Source organism: Malurus melanocephalus, unplaced genomic scaffold (assembly GCF_030028575.1).
Source record: "Malurus melanocephalus ecotype Western Australia unplaced genomic scaffold, MMel_1.1 scaffold_180, whole genome shotgun sequence".
Classification (NCBI taxonomy): Eukaryota; Metazoa; Chordata; class Aves; order Passeriformes; family Maluridae; genus Malurus; species Malurus melanocephalus.
This window is the reverse complement of record NW_026623412.1, coordinates 475,070-495,773: the sequence shown is the minus strand read 5'-3', so window position 1 is coordinate 495,773 and position 20,704 is coordinate 475,070. Positions and strand designations below refer to the sequence as shown.

General features: G+C 40.6%; 1 protein-coding gene across 1 annotated transcript in view; it reads left to right on the top strand.

Moving 5' to 3' along the window:
- PARD3B (par-3 family cell polarity regulator beta) overlaps positions 1–20,704 on the top strand; it is a 391,507-nt gene that overhangs the window by 300,366 nt on the left and 70,437 nt on the right. Inside the window, exon 20 of the mRNA XM_057372886.1 lies at positions 7,838–8,134. Coding sequence (XP_057228869.1) covers positions 7,838–8,134 — 297 coding nt within the window. The remainder of the gene's footprint in view (positions 1–7,837; positions 8,135–20,704) is intronic.

The window sequence follows — 20,704 nt, the reverse complement described above, 5'->3', positions numbered from 1 at the left end:
TTCCAAATGTGATTTATGACAATCTATCATAAATGTCTGGCATGCACTTTGAAGTAGTGCCACAGCACAGAATTCCTGTTTTCAGCTCCCTTAGCTACTACAGGATAAAAATGAGAATGCGGCTCATGGGGTTAGACAGGCAGGAAATCTGTTTGCAYGTGTAAATCTGCATAGTGATCTTAAACCAAAATACCTGAAAGTCTTAAAGCTTTGACTGCTGAGTCAAAGCTGAGTTTTGCTTTTAAATCAAGTGTTAATTAGAAGCAACCTATGAATCCCAGACTAACAGATGGAGGCTGTTCTTGTACACAGAGAATCTGTTCAATGGATTCCAGGTTCCTGTGTAGAATAAAGAAAWGTGTGTGGCATATCATATCACAGGAAGCTGGGCTTGCTCCTTGTGTTTSTAGGATTTCATTCAAACGAAGGCATAATGCTCATGCAGTTGCAGGGATGGTTGTGTGAACTCCTGAGGTGTCACCAGGGAGTGGAGCTGCAAGTTTGTATKCAGGAGGTGTTCCAAGAACACCCCCTCAGTGAAGGAGGCAGCCCAGGGATTTGGTAGCTGCAGTTCTTCCTGGGTCTATCCTGAGCTGTGTTAATGCACATGGTTGTGAGTGTTGGGTTTTCATGGGGTGTCAGATCAATGCTGTGCCTTCCCATGATCATTGCAATGTCTCTGGTATTTTTCCTAAGATGATGTTACCAATCCTCAGTGGTTTTGACTGATGGCTGCTGCAGCAATTGCTGGAGCTGAGTTAGTTACTGGCAGTGAATAATTTTGTAGATGGATGTCTCTCTACCCATAGCTTTTCTGCAGGTATGTTGTGGTTACTTTATACTTGTTCTCTGTTTATCTGATGAGCTTCTCTGAAACTGTTTGTGTTGAACTTCTCTGAAACTGGTTAGAAGGATGCTTATGTGGCATTACTGCAATTGGTACTGTGTGCCTTCCTGACATTAAGTTCCCAATGTCTGAGTTCAGTCTCACTTCCCAGGAATATTGTTATTTTGATTCTCTTTTCATGACTGTTCCAGAATGAATTAATGTTCACAAAATGGACTCGGGTATGATGAGTACAACACATCACATATCTTTTTAACAGAAAAGTGCCAATGAYAGCAACCTGAGAATTCCTTTAAATGAGCACTGGGAGCTGGACTTTGCAACTGCAACCAAGGGTTGCAAAGTCTCTGCAGACCAAAGGCCATTTTGCAGGGGGAGCTCTTAAAGGTGTCAGAACATCTCAGGTGAAAGATGTCAAAGTAACTTTGACAAATCTGAAATGTTTCCACTCCTTAATCCACATTGTGACAAAACAAGGARCATCCTGTTGACAGGATACTGAGAAGCCTGATCTGTGCAGTCAGCCTTGCTTTCAGCAAAAGATTGAGCAGGATGATCTTCAGAGGGTTCCTTACAATCTAAATTTTACTGATACYGTCACTTCAAGATGGTAACTCCAGAGTAGTTGTGAATAAAGGAAATTTCATAATGCAGTAAACTATAGGCTGTAATATACTTGGCTTTTTTGATAGTAAGCTTTCTGTAATCTGCTGCATTTCACCCAATGTACAACTAATGTGGATGGGCAGAAAAACTTCCTCTGATTTAACAGCAAGAGTAAAAATCATGTTCTCGTTGAAGTTCACAGGATKGGAGAAAACACACTGACCTCATTAGAGCCAGGATTTTCCTTAGAGGGCAAGATCCTGTGTAAGCTGGTAATCACTCCTTGTCACCTCTGAAATAAATGGAAGAACATTAAGACCTCAGTCTTGTCTATGTGAAAGCTCACATTCCTCATTTTGTGCTATGAAAAGGTTATGTTTCATCTTCAGTTTCTCATAATATAATATTTTAAGGTTGGCATAGCTCTGTCTCCTTCTTAGGATTTTCTGTCCTCCCTTTCTTTAATTACAACCCTCCAAAGGCAGCTTCTGTGGTCAGTTCAGTATTTTACAGGCATGGGGTAGTTATCTGGAAGAGGCAATATTTTATGGATTGGTGAGCTTTTATCATTGGGGCATTTAATGCTGCTACTWGAGCTATATTTTGTTATCCTGAGTTAGTCTCTAACACCCTTGAATTTGTGGCTTGCCTTTTTTTATTTCTGAGACTGTTTCTATTCTTAGTAATTATAGTAATTATGGGGGAGATGTTTAAATCCAGCACAATAGAATGAGCTGGAATGAAGAAACACTTGCATAGTTTATAGRGAGGATGCTGCTGACAAATATGCCTCCAGCAGAATACCTGAAAGATAGTTCTTAATTAGATATTGTTTGATTCTTCGTGAGTCTATATCAGATGTCCTCAATTTGCTGGGAAGAACTGGATATTTTTTAAATTTTTTTTAGCTATGGGACTTGTCTGCCTCTAGAGTTTTGTTATGTGATGATGTTTGAAAAAATAAAAAAAAAATGAGTCTTCTCCTAATAAGAGATGCAGGCTTCAATAGGATTGTTAATGTTATTATAGGCCATGTCTGTCTGAAAAATTACTATGAAATTTTAAAAAATTAAAARTACTGTACTGAAATTATCTCCTCAGATACTCAATTGAAATATACCCATTCCCATCAGTGATTATGGCTTTTGAATGTCTGAAGGAAGGATGTATTCATTTCACTATTATGTAAATGAATGAAAAAAACCAAGATTTTAGTTACCAAAATATATTTTGTTAGCAGCTAAAAAGGAATTAGAACATGAAACCCAATGGAAATCTAAGTGACCTCCTGCAGAAATAGGCTGCTTGCCTCTAGACAGCCCTTTATGTATGAATTAGGTAAATGAGACACAAAAGCAGATACTAAATCAGATGTAAATGGAGTAATCATTACAGTATGTAGATCTCAGGGAGAGTCACATRGGTGGGGAAAAAAGCAGTGAAGCAGCTTTTATTCTGCTGTTCTCAAGGAACAGCCAACTGAGTAGAAGAATTTTAAGCATCTCAGTCGTCTCAAAAATTTAAGTATCAGGTCCTCAYAAGTTTAAGTGTACCTTAAAGTGATAGTATGCACGCCAAATTCCCTCCTTTAATTGTTCTCTTATTGCAAATGGAATAGAAATTATCCTAAAAGACCTATGTTTCTGTTGGCCCAGTTTCTGTTACACATTTTGTCTCTGCTTGTTATTCATTCTTCACCCCAAGAACRTCTTYCATTGATTTTGCCAGCATCTTGCTYGTTCATGTACCTGSTTGTGCTTCCACAGAGGTTGTTACTTTTRCACCACTTTATAAGAAATGTTGTATTCATCTGAAGTATAAACAAGGTCCCTTTGTGAAATACATTATTTTGGTTCCCAACTGCTTTTTTGATCCTGCGTTTGACTGCACAGGCATGTTGGGGTTCAAAACACGTCATTCTTTGTAATCTGCTCGGTACTGAGCACGTGGTCAGTGCATGGTAAATTTAAAAAATAAAGTTATATTGCTTTGAGGATAAATGAGAGTGTTCCTTGGCTTATATACGGAGCTGGGACTGCTGTTGGGTCCCAGAAGTGTGGGCTGAACTGCAGCCAGTGTCTTGCTGTTCATTCCCCATTGAAGGCCCCCTTTGGGCTCCACAGCTTTTCATGACCCTGGCCTTCTTTGGGCTACTGAACTGGTGGCATTAAGTCCTGKATTTTAATTTTCACCAAGTCTTAGAAGCTTCAGCATTTTCTTGTTACCCACTCACAATCCACCCACCCACCCAGCTTCCAGCTGCTGGGCCAAGAGATGAGAAGCATCTCTTACTCTTTTCCTGGCCCTCACATTCCATTCCCAAAGACATTTCTGGGTCTTCTCCAAAAGTCACTTCTGCTCAGCTCTTCTGGAGTCTTCTTGAGGTAGCTCACATCCCTTCCTGCAGCTGCTTCACTCTGTGTATTCTGCAGTCTTTTAATCCAGTCTTTGYCTGTCAGTGTCTCTGTCACTTATGTAGGGCTAAAGCATTTTACACKGTGTTTGTCACAGGCGGTGAATACATATATGGTCATTGACAGTAGCTCAGCAGAAACACAATAACTTGTTAAGCCACAGTAACTCAATCGTGTGTCTGAGCTGCAGCTGGAAGGAGCTGTTTGGGCTGTTAACCCTTTCATGGCTGCTGCACTCTAGGTGTGTGCATCTTTTCATGTGTTACTAGATGAGAAGTGACCATGTGTGATTTGTGCAGATATGTCAGATGGGAAGATTATTTGAAGGATGAATGAGAGCATTTCTTGGTTATAGCTCTGGGGGTGTGCTATGGAGCAGTACATGAGGTGTACAGAAGTGTTTTCAAAGCACTGTGTCCCACTTCCAGAAGTTCAGTATGGATATGGATTGTGTCTTCATTTGCCTTCCACAAATGCAAATTACTTCTAAAATATTAACTGGAGTTCTATGAAGGTTATATATTTTACCGAACTATATTTTTTCTGAAATTATTTGTTTCAAGGCTGGAGTAGGATACATGTTTGGATGCTATTGAGAAAAAGGATGGGTTGCAGGAAAAAAAGAAAGAGCATTTCTTGATATGGCACTTTTGTTGCCTGTCCTGGCTGCCTGTGTGCCAAGACTCTGTTTTTACAGAAACACAGCTAAGGGAAGTTGCTGYAGTTGTGCAGCAGTTTAACTGGAGAGCACAGTGTTCAGGTGGCAGAAGAGAGGAAAAAGAATTCATATGGGATACTCAAAAGGAAATATATCTAGCTTCCCTTTATTCTGTGTGAGTTTTTCTTKTCYCTTTCCCTCATCCAGAAGTGTCACACTAAACTGTTCAGATGGTGATCTGTACCTCTCCTCAAATCTGGTTTCACTGCCAGCATGACAGTGCTGAGGGGCATTTTATCTTTCTTCACAAATTTGCACCAGTTGTTTAACCAAACCCACCTGGTGCTGCAAGTTGGGGACTGTCTTGTAATAATTGTTCAATGACCTGTTTGAAGTTATAGTTGTGTTAATTTGGAAGGYTTTTTGGGTTTTAGGTTGGTTGCAGTTTGGGGTTTGTTTTTGTTTTTGGGTTTGGGGTTTTTTTTGGATGGGAATAAAGCTTTTGCTATTTCATATAGGGAGAATTTCAAATGGAAGGTGCAGAAATGGTGAATTACTTGGGTGAGGTATAGAGAAGCCTGCTTAGGAGAGTTGGCAGAGCATTGAAGAAGTTATGGAAGGAGCAGCACACTTTTTTTCTTTTTTTTTTTCTCAATAAAGACTTGTGGGGCACTTAGTGGTATGTGCTATGGAAAACATGATGCTGAAAGACGTGTGGAAACATAAAACTTCACAAAAATGTGAGAAACTTCAATGGTGAAAAACATATGAGAAGGCATAGAAGGACAGGTAAATAGAAAGAAAGATTTGTTTCCATACACTTGAACATTTGGATTGAAATGGAAAAGAGATCACCAAGTAAATTTTATAGATTTGTGTGGAAGAGTAAAAAGAAAACAAGAAAAATTAATGCAATTATAATAGATGTATTGAAAAGATGAAACATTAATCATAAACAATTTCACATAGCCTGGTATTGACTGGTCCATATAATATAGAATGGAAATAATTGGTCTTGAGAAGATTTGACTTAATACCGGCAGCAATTGAAGATTGCATTCAGAAGGAGAAGCTGAAGAAGCCAGGCTTATTCACAGGAACAAAAGAAAATTGTGGTGACCTAATTCCAGCTTTTGTTGTGCGGAATATACCAGTATTGATAGCAGGACAAATTACCCTTTCTGTCAGACAAGAAAGCAAGATTAGCGTGATGCTGCTGTGCTGCACTCCTCTAGCTTTCCAAGTGCTCTCAAATACCTGAGAGAGCAGTGATGTACTAGTCCAGAGAACATGAAGGCTCATCATTTTCTGACAAGCTGCTGTGACTCATCTCGGCTCTGTGCCATGCCTTCTGCACTGCCATGGGACCAGACCATTCCTGGAAATTCAGTGTCCTCCCATTCTTCTGCCTGTGTACTGTGTGTTTATGTACCCATGTGTGCTGTAGGACCTGTATCTCATTCCATATATTCCTGCAATGAATTCTGTGCTTAGGGTTTTTTGGTCACTAATTGAGGGTGAAGCACTCCACAGTTTCCCAGGTTAAACAAACCAAGTGACTGCAGCTGCCCTTTCCTCAAGGCCTTTCATCATCTTGGTTTCCCTCCTCTGGATACTCTCCAGTGCTTTTTTATCCTTTTGGCATTGAGCACCCAAAGCTGCATTGGTATCCAAGGCGGGGCACACAGGATTTCAGTATCAGAGAGGAGAAAGGTCATCTGCTTCAGTGAGGGAAGGCACAGTGAATAGTGGGAACCACCACCCCACAACAACTGATTTGTCTGTGCAGGGTGATCCTGCTGTAAAAAGTGATTACTTTGTAAGTGTTGAAAACCAGCATCACTTCWAGAGAAGTCCTAGCACTGTTAATGGAGATGTGGAACTGGAAAGCATGAGTGATATATATTRATAAATTCAAGTATATGTGTAGAAAGGCATGTTGTTCTCTTTGGAATTATTTGTGAACCTTTTTATCTACAAATTATTTCTAAAGGGTTAGCATTTATTTTGGTGATATAATTCTAATGAAACAAAAAAAGTGATATGAATCCCATTCTTCACTTAATAGCCTGTCTGTCAGATGAAAGCTCCCAGTGTGCTGATCTMTTTCTTTAGGGAACATTTCTCTCAGTGCCTTTTAAAGACTTTCTCCAGAGCACCTTCATTTTTCAATGTGCAGAGTCCTGAGGCCATTGAGCCGTGCTGGGATAACCATGTCTGCTGGACTCTTATCCCTTACACTTCTGTGGTACAAAGATACTGTTCTTTCCATGCCAGTGTTACACTTCTAGTTACAGCCAAAAGCAAATGTTGGCTTCTGTCAGGCATTGTATCTCTGTATCTCTTCTGTTTTTTGTTTCTTCCTCTGTGCTCCTCTATTTTCTGTAAATGCTATTTATTGCATACCATGGTCAGCATTTTGGCAGATCCATCTCACTGCACTTAATTGCACTGTGCTGAAGAGTAGCTGAGCAGTTAACAGAAGAGCTCCCAGACTCTTGCTGTACATTTTTTTTCTCCAAGAGGAATGTTGAATCATTGACTATCATCTTAGCTTGAAATTTACCTGAATATGTTTTACTATTCCACAGAGATTACACAATGGCCCTGATTAGCAGCAGCATTTTGTAATACCACTTAGGGCTTTATCACAGTGGAATACTGCCAGTAACAGTCTTTAATTCACTTAYATGTACCAATTCATTTCTGTCAAATTTCTACTAATTTGTTTGCTGGTTTACTTTGTCCCTCTCTCCTGTATAATAAGGCATGATTTTCACATTTATGTGGCCAAAACAAAATTTTTTAAAACTTAAATCATCAGCAAATTAATTGTGGTCCTTTGATGTGAGAGAAATGAGCCATCTCTCCATTTTTGTTTGCATTTAATCCACTTTTCACAAGTTAATGCATTTAGGAAAATCTAGGTGGGCCAAGTAAGTGAGGRTCAGTAACAATTCTACTGGCTAATTTAGATAAAAAGTTTCAGGATTGGGTTATGTATATTCAACTGCAATGTGGAAGGTAGGTGTAGAATTGAACCTGTGTGTTCATGCATCCACACTTGTGAAAGGACACACTATATTTGCCATTATTTTTTTTTTTATCAGAATGGTGACCAACCTTGGTCATTCAGACCAAAGAGATAAAGAACAATATTGCTGCATGTACCATTCTGTTTTATCTGGCACCAGTTTCCCTGGTACTGTAAGCTCTAAATGGTTGGGTTCAGGATTGGTGTTTCAAATTTGTGTGATGGTTACTGTTAAAGCAGATCTGACTGTTTATTTGTTCTTTATTTTTCATGGTTAGGATTGGTGCAAAGCATCAGGAGTTRCAGCAAAAGCAACAGAGAGGCCTGAGTGATTATTCTACTGGTCCTGGAGGACCTGACATTGATGATGATGAGGTGGATCCAAATTATGCCAGAGTGAACCACTTCAGAGAGGCTTATCCACCAGCAAGCATCTACAGACCGTCATCACCACCACTGGGAGAARCCTTTGTTTATTTGCGGGATTCTTCTTCAGCACCAATGGAGAGGGAGCACTTGGAAGGACTGTATGCAAAAATAAACAAGCAGCACTATCCACAGACTTCTGGTGACAGGTAATGTTGCCCCATGGCATTACAAAAAATGATACATGGTGGGGAGGAAACCTGAGCCTAGGCAAGGGGTCAGACATGGGACTGTTCAAATGCCCCAAACCCCTGTATTTACTGACTAGTTCCTCTAACCCAAAAGCAAGATTTGCTGCAGCAGTAACCCCAGAGCATCTGAGCAAGACAGCAGTCAAACAGAAATCATTAGAGAAGTCCAATTCCTGCACTGCTGAGAGAGTGCWTTTTTCCTCTTTCAATTGGGAAAAGTTCTTGCCCTGCAGCAAAAACAATCTCAGTTTTCAGATCCCTTTCGATCCAGCAGATCATCAAATGCCTGTTAGTAACAGATTTTGTATGCTAGCATGATATAATGTATATGTTTATGGTTTAGATTTTCCCAGCTGTGTGATATTACACACTTTCAATTAGTTTGTGGAGARGACTGGGAATCATGGCATTTTTATGCAGACTGTGAAGTGTGGCTTCATAAGAATGATTGCCTTTTACAGCCTTTCCAATAACTAAGTGGGAAGGAAAGAACTATTTTTAATCCTTACTGTCAACCTTCCAGCATTAAAGAAAGATGGTCAAGTTTTTCCTGGGTTTGAAGGGAAAACAAAAATTCCTTTCAGTTGGTGGTACCCACCATTATGATGATGCTAAAAATGGTTGCTTCTGGCATGTGGGGCCAAAAAAAGTGAGACATTATTACKATTGTGGCATTTGTATATCAGTGCTGGCTTTTTCAAACCAAACTACAAATGTGCGGGCAAGACATATGAGTCTGTGAAAAGAAGAACTGACAGAGGACAGACGTGGGGGACTTAATGAACTGTGCATGCTTTGAGTTCATATTGTAATCTGTGGTGTCTCCTCATAACCTCAATATGCGCTGTGTAATACCRCACTCGTTAATTTTGGACAGATATGTCAGCACAGATACAGGAGTGTTTCCAGTTTGTGGCATCGTAGTACTTTAAAAATGTCTACTGAGTCATTGTTATAAATACTAACAAAACGCTTCTGACATAAATCTAAGTTCATAGCAGGGGGAACGGGCCAAGTATCTCTCTCTTTTTCACCTAAATACAGTATGGTAGAGTTCTTTCCAAACATAATGACAGTGCTTCTTTTTCTTCCATATTATTAACTCTTCCCCTACTGAATGAAATAAGAGGTRGTGATCCCAGCTTTTTTCCAGCTAGTGGGTTTCACTTTACTGGAAAAGTCTTGAGGCAATTAACATTGAAGTCACACAAAAGTTGCATGTAGTAAARGGATCAGAAACTGAATTCATGAAGATGTCTAAATTAAAGTGTGTGTATCTTTCAAATATGAACATATACMTATGCACCTCACCTGGACTAAGACATTGTTATAAAAGTTGCTTCATAATTTCAGTTTTAACAGGATTTTATAGCTTTACATTTTTAATATGTCATCACTTTTGAAGATTGTCTTTCCATGAAGAAAAAAGAAATGYYTTTTTCATTCTGCTACTTTTAGTGGATTGATTGTTTTGGAGCTTTGACTACAGTGAATGAACTCTTGACTTGCTATGGGGACAAGATTAAGTCCCAACCAAGTTTGGATTTGGTATTGGGATCCTGAATTTCAGTGTGGATTCAGCTGTAATTGCATGATAACATGATAACTCATTGAAAAACTAAAACCAAAACATCAAGCAGGCAGGAAAAGTTACCTTATAGCTGAGCCCATGATCAGAAGTCACGCTGAGAGGCTATTCCATCTGTGCTGAACAACCAACAGTCCACAACTTTGTTTTGTTGAATTTCTCAGGCTTGTAGAGGTTTTTTAACCACATTAGGAAAAATAGGAAATCTGAGATTCTTATTAGGCTGCCTTTGTTCTTTTTTTTAAATCTTTCTTTTCTTTGAGAGACAAAATGGTGTTGTTATTCACCAGCAGAAATGTGCCAAACATGAATAATTCTATGTGAATTTATGCAGTGGGTCGTGAGGTCTCAGCCAGCAGTTGTTGAATAAAGTGGCAACTTCAGGCAAGGAAATCTTTATGTGCTAGAAGGAGAGTATTGAAAGGAGAAAGATGAGGATAGAAAAATCTCTGATAACGTGTTAATTAAGAAAACAATCTGCTTCCAAGGGTCAAGTATGAAAACTACCTTGTCTGTCTCAAAATTATGGGAAAGGGTTATAATGTACGTTTATAAGCCAAACCAGTTATTTTGTGTTTATGAGGCTGAACATGTTATCAACACACACTGGTGGTGTAAATACTTATGCTTTGCTCTTGCTAGCACACACATGCTTTCTCTCAAAGTTTTACCATTAATTTTACTATAGATGGATGGGTTTTTGTCGCTGTTGCAATGGACAGCGACACGAAGTAACAGACACAGATAGACAAATACCACAGCTACAACTACARCAACTACAACTAACTTTATTACRGGGGTGAGCCCCTTTTGTCTATTTAGCAACAACTGTATACATTTGTGGCAAATATCTATTGGCTAAGGCAKCCGCCTTTCTACTCATCAGCATATGATTGGTTGGTTATTTCYTCAGTCTTTTGGGCATCTGTTTATCGGTTCAACATTCCACTCTGCCTTTCCCAGAGGCAGGCAAGGTCGCATTGTTTTTATGGTAGCATACTCCTCCATGCAGGCTGTTAAACTCCCTTCTGTTTCCCAGGTCTCAGGGGTACACTGTAATCGGTCCAATTTTAGATTCAGGACTTGCAAGGTCACAATGCCAGCTTTYGGCCTCTACAGGTCCCCTTTTTTGTTTTTGAACCAGAAATGCTGCATTCACRGTCCTCTGCAGGGCCCTTTGCAGAAAAGACATCAAACACGGCACCAACAGCAACATTAACACTATCACAAGCAAGATGACTCCAGCCATCTTCAGTGTATCCCTGAGCCACCCTRAAAAACCCCATTTRTCAAACAGCCCATCAATCCAGCTATSACTCTTTTGTAGCATCCTCAGGCCRTCCTGTAATTCTTGTATGTTTGCAAAAATTGATCTCGAATGGTCTGATAAGTTCATGCAACACAGACCTTCAAAATCCTCACATCCATGGCCATGTGCTAAAAGCAAAAAATCRATAGCTGCTCGATTCTGCAAGGTAGCATGACGYACRGAGTTAACATCAGCTAGTAATCCTGCTATAGCTGCCAAAGTGGCATTAGWATACYTAGCAAGCCAGCAGCCCAKCTTATCAAGCTGCCTCAAAGCGTGTGCTGTASCCACYGGAGCAARAAGAGAAGCCATCACCCATGTGCAAAGACCCCAAAATTCCAGGTTGTCCACACAATCAGGTTTGAACCCCGAGAGTGATCTGCGCTGCCGGTGCGTTGATCGCCTGATGTTGTGCGCCAATGTGATATTAGGGAGCATCATTGTTAATTGCCCAAAGGTGCAAGGCCCTCCCACCATGTCGGAGGGGAGRCCTGCCCATGCYCKATCTCCACATAACAGAAACACTCCRGRAGGCAGCCGTCRCGGCACGGCGTTGTTCTGAAACCCCACACCCAGGCTCTTATTGCACCAGGTGGACAAATTACCATACCAAGCTTRCAAAGRCAAAACATTCAGTTTGGGGCCATCATAGCRTCYCCYGTGCCAAGCACGGGATATATTAAAGGTCACACAAGCAAGTGTGTGAAGAGAACCCAGTAAATCTAGTTCCTGTGGTTCATTAGGGTAGKTTGGTGTCAACCTTGTTTCCCCTTGTCCCTTTGTTCTATTCGCTAGTGCCCGTATTAATGTCTCATTTTRCAATGGCACTCCTACCAAGCATGTCTGAAAAGGAGAGCGAGGCGTAGCAAGYRACACACACATAGATGATTGATTCAAAGCATGAGCTAGAGTCACCCAAATATTCCCTTGAGGCAGCRAAGGCATCAGTGYCGYTCCCTTCCCGCYACAACTCCAGGCGGCGATGGAGGGGATGGTGAAGATCRTCAAAAGAACTCTAACCYRTGCCATCATCGTTYCTGCRTTGGTTCTGCTTCAAATCAGGTCTCACACACYGTGCTGGCACCCAGCRAGGTCMRGTATCTGTGGAGACACAAGCATACCCACRYCCCCAAGTGATGAGGTCCCAGGGACCTTCCCARTTRTTGGTTATGAGGTCTCTTACCCAAAACTTTCCTCGGGGAAGGGTCACTGCTGCCTCCGACTGCAAAGACAAAAAATGCTTCACAAAAACTGGAATGTTAGAATCAGAAGGCACTGTAAGGTGATTGATTGTATCCAAGGCCTTTTGTAGCCTGGCATGSRGGGGTTCCCCTGACAGGTTTTTCTCCCACCCGTGACTCTCAAATTGTAATATAGTATGTGGAGACTTGATCAGTGACTAAAGGAAATGGGGTTAGCAATGGAAGGAGGATTTGCATGCAGAGAGAATAGATTATTTGATTTCACTCTGAAAATTGCATTTATGTATCATTATGATTGAGAATTAGAACTCATTGTTTGAAACAAGAAGTTCATTTTTATTTTATGTTGTTTTTGCAGAATAATGTATTACCATAATTAATGCCTTATTTTAATGGGAGGCCATTTATAAAGTATGRAGCTTAGTGGTCAGGAAAGAGCTGTTCACAATTTGCATACACTTACTTTCCCTTTTCTCATCATCAGAATCCATTGAGTATTCCTGGTTTTTTTCACAGTAGATTCCCAGTTTAAGCTGAGAATGTCCCTCAGTGTGCAGGAAAGCAATGGGCTGCACATGTATGGGGTCTGGTGCTTCAATCATCATGAAGTACGTTTGCAGCCCCTTACACTGTTCCTCAGGGCACACAGACCTGCTSCACACTGCTGTTTGTGTACTATCCCATTTACCTCCTCTTGCATCTGGCATCTCAGGGGCTTTTTGCTTTGGGTTTTTGGGGGGTTTGCTTTGTGTCTTATTTACAACTGTTGTGTAATGTTCTCCTGCACTGCTTCACAATTGTTGATTTTCATTCCAACGATGACTATATTCAGTGAAATAGAAGTAATTTTTTGTGTATATTTTGCTGAAAGCTTTGGAATTCTTAACTAAGAGAGGTGCTATATAAATGTAAATTGTCCTTATTAATGAATATAGCAAAAGCATTAGCATGATCAGTGTATTCTGTGAATGTTAAGTTGGAGTGGAAAAAAAATCAGCTGGCAAAATCACACATTTCTTTGTAAATCAAGCGGKTTTCTGTTTATTTCTAATTAGCCACAATTTTCTGTAATGCAAATGGCATCCCTAAGGATGGTGCAGCCTGCACAGCCACCTTGTGCAGCTGGGGAACTCACAGGGTCTCTGCCTGAGATGCTGTGCATTCCCGAGCCTGTGGCAGAGGCTGAGTGATCYGTGGCCCATATGTTCCTGAAATGGGTGGTAAGTCACATCTCTGGGTTTAGTCATCAAGGCTGTGCCATGGCAGTGCTAAGYTGCACTGTGGCAGAGCCTAGGTGTCAGACCAAAGCCAAAAGAGCAGATGCACAACACTATTATCACTTAAATGTCAGGCATGTCACACGGTGAAACCCTTTCTCACATTTCGAATAAACAATTTCCTCTTTTTTCCTCCCGTGAAGATGGTGCTGTCAAGTATATCCAAACACCCCAAGTACATCTCTGGAAAGGTTCTAGAGACTTTACTCAGCTTATTTTCTCAGCCCAGAACTATGAAACATTTAAAGTCTGGTGCCAAACTCATTGCCAAGTATAATTCTTCATTTATATATGTGGTTTATCTTGGAGAATTTCAAAGTGCTTGTCTGACAAAAACGAATACAGTTTGCCTTTGTTTAGCAAGAATAGATTCAGAGCTGTATCTTGTTGCAGTTTGAAAAAAATACCAATAAAAACAAGTACTGTTTTATTACATAGGACTAAAGTCCAAAGCCCCAGTCTGCTCCAGCTTTTTTTTTTTTTTCTTATTTTTGGAGATGCCATGTGGGARCCCATTTTGGGATGTCTTAATTTCTTCCATGTTAATTAATTAATTGAAAAATAGATCTTCCTTGTTTCAGGGTGGAAGTTTCCTTATGGCAACTTGTAGTTTTTCAGAATGCTCAGTCCAGCAGCATGCAAAATTGAATACAGGAAAATGAAACTCCTATCTGTGCAACCCTGATTGTGTCCCTCACATCTCACTCTCAGAGCTGGCCTGAGTCAAGAGAGAGAGAGAGGAGAGACACTGAGCAGTCTGCTTCTCCCTCTGAGGGATCCAAGGAAGAAATTTTTGTGCATGTCCTAAGGAGCAAAATGCCAAATGTAAGCAATATGTAAGCCTGAGAGGAGGGTAAAAAGGGTCTGGAGTTCTGAAATTTAGCAAAAGGAGTATTTTTTATTAAAAGGCTAAATGGTTGTCTTTTGGGCAGGTGTGGGCCACTCTCATCCTGTTCAATCCAAGGCCATAGGAATCCASAGCTGCACAGAAAAGGATTTGTTGAAAAAGAGTGAGCTGGGTTTGCCCAGGTGTGGCACTTGGCCCTGTGGGTCTCACAGGCCAGAAGCTGAAGTTTTCTTCTTCTCAGTTCAGTGTMCCATGGGCATTTCTCATTGTGCATCAATTAACATCTTTCATCACTGACTAGCATAAAAGCGGTCCCACTATTCCAGCCTTTTACTCAGGGAAGATTATTCTTKGAGATGGATATCATGGAGGCAAGGTGGAAATTGAATGAGGCTGTGTAATAGCTATGTGACTTTTGCCACTGTACCTTGCATTACTGTGCAAAGAGGAATATGGTCATGCATTGAAATATTTTGATTTACAAAGTTTGACAAGTACAAGCAAAGTATGTACTCTCTCTTACCATAAAGCCTTTTCTCTTTGGTGTCCTAAAATCATCTGTGCTGTTTCCTTRTCCTCTACTACTCTACATCCTGAGACTTTCCTCTGATTTCTCTGGAATTTATTCTTTCTGAAACATACCACAGGGCATTCTGAACCTTTGTCTGCCATCTGGTCACTGCTTCCCATAATGCTAAAACCAAAAACTTAATGTTTGACAACTTACTGTCTGTCCTGGATGATAGATGTCTGACAACAGTTAAATTCAGACTGGCATTGGCAGTACAGCAGAGGTTCCAGGTTTCTGGGGGCTCTCAGCAGAGCTCTCCTGCTCATGGAAGCAGGGCACTCCAGAAACCYCTTTGGCCCCAGCGTAGGTTGTGCTGCTGGAGTTAGACTTGTACTGTGTAATTTATTCCTGATACTGCTGGCAGTTTTCTTCCTCAGGGTGAAGGGGTACTGTGTACTCACTGTGCTAACCTGGGCAAATGTTGAGTAACTGGACTGCCTGAGGAGGAGACATGTTTAAACAAGCCTGGGATTTATTTCCCACCTACATGGGGAAAAAAAATAAAAATCTCCTGGTGGCATTCAAGCAAAATTACTTCATGATTAGAGTTCACTCTGCTGTTTCCCAGGAATCTCTCATCCAAATTTGGGACCCAAGCCCTATCATTCAGTTCTCAKGAAAACCCAGATTTCATGGAACTCAGGTGACCCTGAGTGCTTTGGAGCATGTCTAAGGAGAAGGAAGTTGGCAGACTGCTGCTGTTGCCATGTAATGTGTGCATGTTTGTTCGAAGCCATGCATTCTTCAGCAGAAATAAATTCTGTCAGGAGTAGTCACAAATCTGCCTGCGTGCATCCTGCCTGCTAGGCTTTGCATTTGGATCATCTCGCTTATTGACAGATACGTAAAATTTTATATACTGCACTCCCAAAACTCCCCTGTGACTGTCCTGCTGCAGATGCCGGGGAGCCTGAGTTTTGGCAGCTGTGTTAAGCATTCAGGTTTGGTTGAGGTTTTTTTCCTTCTAGCCCTGTCTTTTTTTACGTGATATATTGTTCTATGGAATTATTTCACGTTWACTCTGCATATTTGCTGGTAATGTCCCACTTTGTCAGCCATTTGGATGCAAATGCAAAAGATAGGTCCCTGGAGAGAAAGCCAGGTCTGTTACTGGGAAGATGAGACCATACCAGAGGATAGAGTGAAATGCAGATGGTGTTGTCAGCCTCTTAAATGTACAAATAAAGACAAAATGAGATCGTTCATGCAGCTGGAATGAAATCATATGGCCTTGCATGTGTTCCTGCCATAGTGTATTTCTTCGTGTGAGCAAGAGATGCTAAATTCTGTCTTATGCAGGATGTTATTTGATCAAAACCTCATGCTTGCTTCTTTAACCAGCAGCAGAATGATTTGTGTATTAACTTTCCTCTTCACCCTTTTTTTTTAACAGCACACCATTTCATTTTAAATGCTAATATGAGTGTGTGGTTAATTAAGGAGACGGAATTGGCTGTGAGGTTGGTGTGCTCCAAGAAAGAGAGAGGAAGATCGTTACACTTCTAGTCATAGATAGCTATTTGTGAGTCAGCTGATAACTGTGCAAAGTTACRATTTTGTAAATGGCATTTTAAATTAATTGTTAATGGCTGAAGATTAATTAAAGTGAGTTGTTTAAAAGAGAAGCTGTTAAAATCTTGTTTACAGTCCAGTCGCTTCTGAACTGAAAGTGCAAACCCTAATAGCATTTGGTATTTCCATTTAGTAGACAAGCAATGTAACCAGATATTTTCTTTCAACAAAGAGGTCTACGTTGGTGGATACGCAGGATGGATGTAGCATTGTGTACTGTGTTTTCTTCTTCCAAGTTAACAGTTCTTTGGTAGCAATACAGACAGAGAAATGCATTCCCTCTGAGAATTTGATAATCTTAAAAAAAATTATTAAATCTTACTTTAAATAAAGTGTAGAGGACATGATTAAGTCTAATGTAGTTCTGTTTTCCCACTACTCTCCAGCAGTCTGTTCTATTTCATACACTTCAGGGCTGTCAAAAYACCCAGTTTTTTGTTGCTCCAGGTTGTCTTCTGTCAGAACGAGTCTCTTCGGCCCCATCATTAGCCTTGCAGAGTTGCTCCAGCTAAGGGAAAAAAAAAAAAAAAAAGGAAGTATGTTTCAGTCAGGTTTGTTCTGTACTGCAGTTCTGGTTAAATGATGAATGTGAGCCTAGTCCCATTTCCCTGAYTGAAGAGAAACAAACAGAAGGTCATTATGCTGCTCACAGTTGTGAGGCTTGTCCTTCCAGCTAGTCCTTTGCCAAGGAACTGTTTGTTTTTCTTTTTTTACCCTTTCTCTCAGCCCAGTTCCCAATCTTTTTATTAACCATCCTCCATTTTCTCTCCCAGCTTCTTGACATACTCATTTTGCCATATTATCTTCTAGCTTCTGGGTATGCAAGTAGTTCAGAGAAAACCCTGGTGGCTTGGCCTAGTGCAGGCTTTGCTGTGTAGCCCACTGTAAGGTGAATCTAGKTTGCTGACCTCAGGGACCTCACACTCTATCCAAAAGCATGACTTTCAAAAAAATTCTCTGCTACGTTTTTTCCTACTAGTTTTGCTACTAGTTAAGTGGGAGAAAGACATTCTTTCTTTTGTTGTTTGAGAGAATCTTGATTTAGTGAAACTGAAGATGAGAGTATGGGGTTTTGTTGTGCTAGGTTTTTAAGTCTCTGAACGAATCTGTTTTGGGGGTGGAAGAGTTTGGGCATGAGGAGCACAAACCAGTTCATGTGTATTAGTACCTGTATGTTCACACTCCAGGTGATGGATACRAGCTCATGGCAAGCTCTCTCCTGACTTCCCACTTCACTGAGATAAATTAGTGATCAAACTATTCTTAAAAAATAATCATAGTTTAGTGGTACACAAAGAATCATTTCCCCAATTCTGAAAATAAGAACAAAGGGTTAAGTTTGGAGGAGGGGAGGAAAAGAGTTCTCTCTGGGCTACTTCCAAATGCTGAGTAGCTGCAGTTAAGAGAGAAATGTGCCTCTAGTAAGGGTGGAGAAGTAACTCTTAGATGTGACARGGAAAATGGACATGGACTCACTGGAGCCGTGAGAATTTTTTTCAGTGTCTTCACTTCTGTTTGAGGTTATGAAAGGTCGGTGCTGACAGGTTCCCCTGAGTTATASATAAAGCAATTCCCAGCCTCCTCCTCATTAAGCAGTGAGGAACATAMCAGAGCTCTTCAAGCAGCATCCAACAATTTCTTGTACATTCTCAAAATAAATATTCAGTTGGTTTTCCTAGATCACCAGCAAAGCTACTTAYACCAGGTAAGAAGGCAGCAGCACAGGAACCAGTGGGGTGCTCTTAGACCCACCAGCTCTGCCAGGTTCTGCTGCCACCAGAACAATACAGGAACTCTGGTGGGGTTTTCCAACATGACTGTTCATGTCCATGGTGTTTAGCTCTGTATGGTGCTCATACAGTTTAACTGTGCAGTGRAAACCTCACAGTGGAAATTGTTGTCATCTCTATGCATTCATAAGATATAGCGAATCCTTACTGTATGCTGATTTTTCTKCAGTGACAGCTTACCTGGAGTTTACACTGGCAGTTGTTTAAGATTTTACTGCTAACTGGAATATAATAAGATATAAAGGTCTAAAGGGGCCACAGRTCTGACTTCAAAATGAGTCAGTGGGAACCTTCTCGTGGATCTCAAGCATTCTCATCTCTCAAGCATCTAATAGCAGGATAAAATGACTGCTCCTAAAAATTATCCATGACCTTGTTCCCTGTTTGTATCAAGATGCTAGGGGCAAAAAGTTACCCAAGCACTTAGTTGACAGCATTTTTGACAGAAAGTATAGGCAAAAGCATGAAGCAGATTTTTTGATTAGCAGAAAACTGTAAAAACTGATGTTGTTTCAAAAGCCGAAAATCACTCAATATTGTACTAGGAAAAATATTGGGAAGAATGATGAGATGAGATGGAAATGGCTTAATAGGCAACAGGATGCTGAATAAAAAGATAATAATTGTGATTATTGTCTGACAGCTGTGCAGAGTGTACAGTCGATGACAAACTCTAAACRTGCTGTTTTTCAATCCATGAGCACAAATCCACTGGCACAGACAGTAATCCAAGGGGTCAGAGTATGCCAAGAAATAGTTTATTGTTTCATCAGCTCAAGTTTTCTGATGCAGTTAAGTTGGTGTGTACTCTGAACCTCTGTGCCTGCCCTTGCATTCCCACGAGGAGATCTCACASCATCTGGAGTCCACGTGCACTGGGCTAAGGAGCAGCTTCTCTGGCAGGTCATGCAGCAGCAGGGCATTTGTTGACATTGATCAAGGCATGGGTATTGATCTTGGGATGGTCTGAGAGAATTGTGACTGTCTTGTGGAGAGTGATGTTAGACTCTCAGAGAAAATGAAAGACACAACTTGTCTTCAACTRCATCGTGGTCTGCAGTGAGAGGTCTTTCATTAGGACAGAGGGACATGAGAAAATGATGTCGCTTCAGATAACTGCACTGGTTATCTCCTTTTATCACTAACTTGTCCTTGATGTCTGGAGGCCATTTTTAGAAAGTAGTGAAAGGTGATTGCATGAAAGATTTTATACTTTTCAGTTACCTGTGAAACAGATAACTGCCTTCATTTTTCCTTTCCACCAAACTGGAGAAAAACAAAAAAGCAGCCCACAGTCAAAAAGATGCAAGAGGAATAAGTGTGAGACACCTCTAAAAAGTGCTAAAATTGAAAGAAATATAATGTACTTGTAGAGCAATAAATGTTCTGTTAATTCATTTTTCTCCTTCTTGTTTCTCTCCAGTTTCCTGCCTGTGTCCCAGTAGGWCACTGTGACAGTTTTGCAGTGTCACGGTCCTCTGCTGATCATGCACTCTGGGAGGTTGCTCCAGTGACTTGGAAGCAGTAATGAGGAACAAGAAAGGGACAACTAATGTTTTAAAATTTCAAACAACATCTTATCACTTAGTCTTTGACCCATATTTATGGTTTAATGCTTTCAATCACTTAATTTTAATCTTAAATAATTTTTTTCAGCATAATAGCATCTTAGGGGCATTTCTTCTTAAACCATTATTAGGTGGAACATGTCCTTCAGCTGGGGAGTTTATCTGTTAYAAACACTTCTGCCCTTAGACTTAGATGCATACTTAGAACTCTAATCCTGCATATGGTTATTACCTTGTAAATGGGAATAAACCGTAAATGATCATTATGGTATTTACATAAATGCAATTATTTTGAGACTGGCATGCAAGTTTAAGCATGGAACATGTTTCAAATGCAAGTGTTGTACATGGCCCGGCAATTGAAAAGTAAGCAGCAAGGCACCTTCAGAGGAATGGAAGCACATTAAAACACAGTGAGTCTTGTGGACAGGCATGGAGATATCAGCTATTTTCTATGCCTGAGTCACCATAATGCTCAATAACTGTCTGAGAGGATTGCTTTAATTGAGCACTTGTGTGCTGGAAGTGTGCTGCAAACCAGGGCACTGGGGCTGCTTCTGCTCTGCTCTCAGGTAACAGCAGAGGAAGCCTTTTCTGGCTGCAATCCCTGCAGAACCTTCCATAACATGGCAAAAGGCTGGGAGCTTGTGCAGGAGGTTTGGGGAGCAGCATCAGAGCAATAAACCTGGTCCTAATTGGTACTGATTGGTAGTGCACAATTGACAAGAAATCTGTAGTCCTTCACCTGATTAAGGTGTTGTTTTCTTTCTTTAACATCTGCTGTTCCTGATTTGAAAAAAAAAA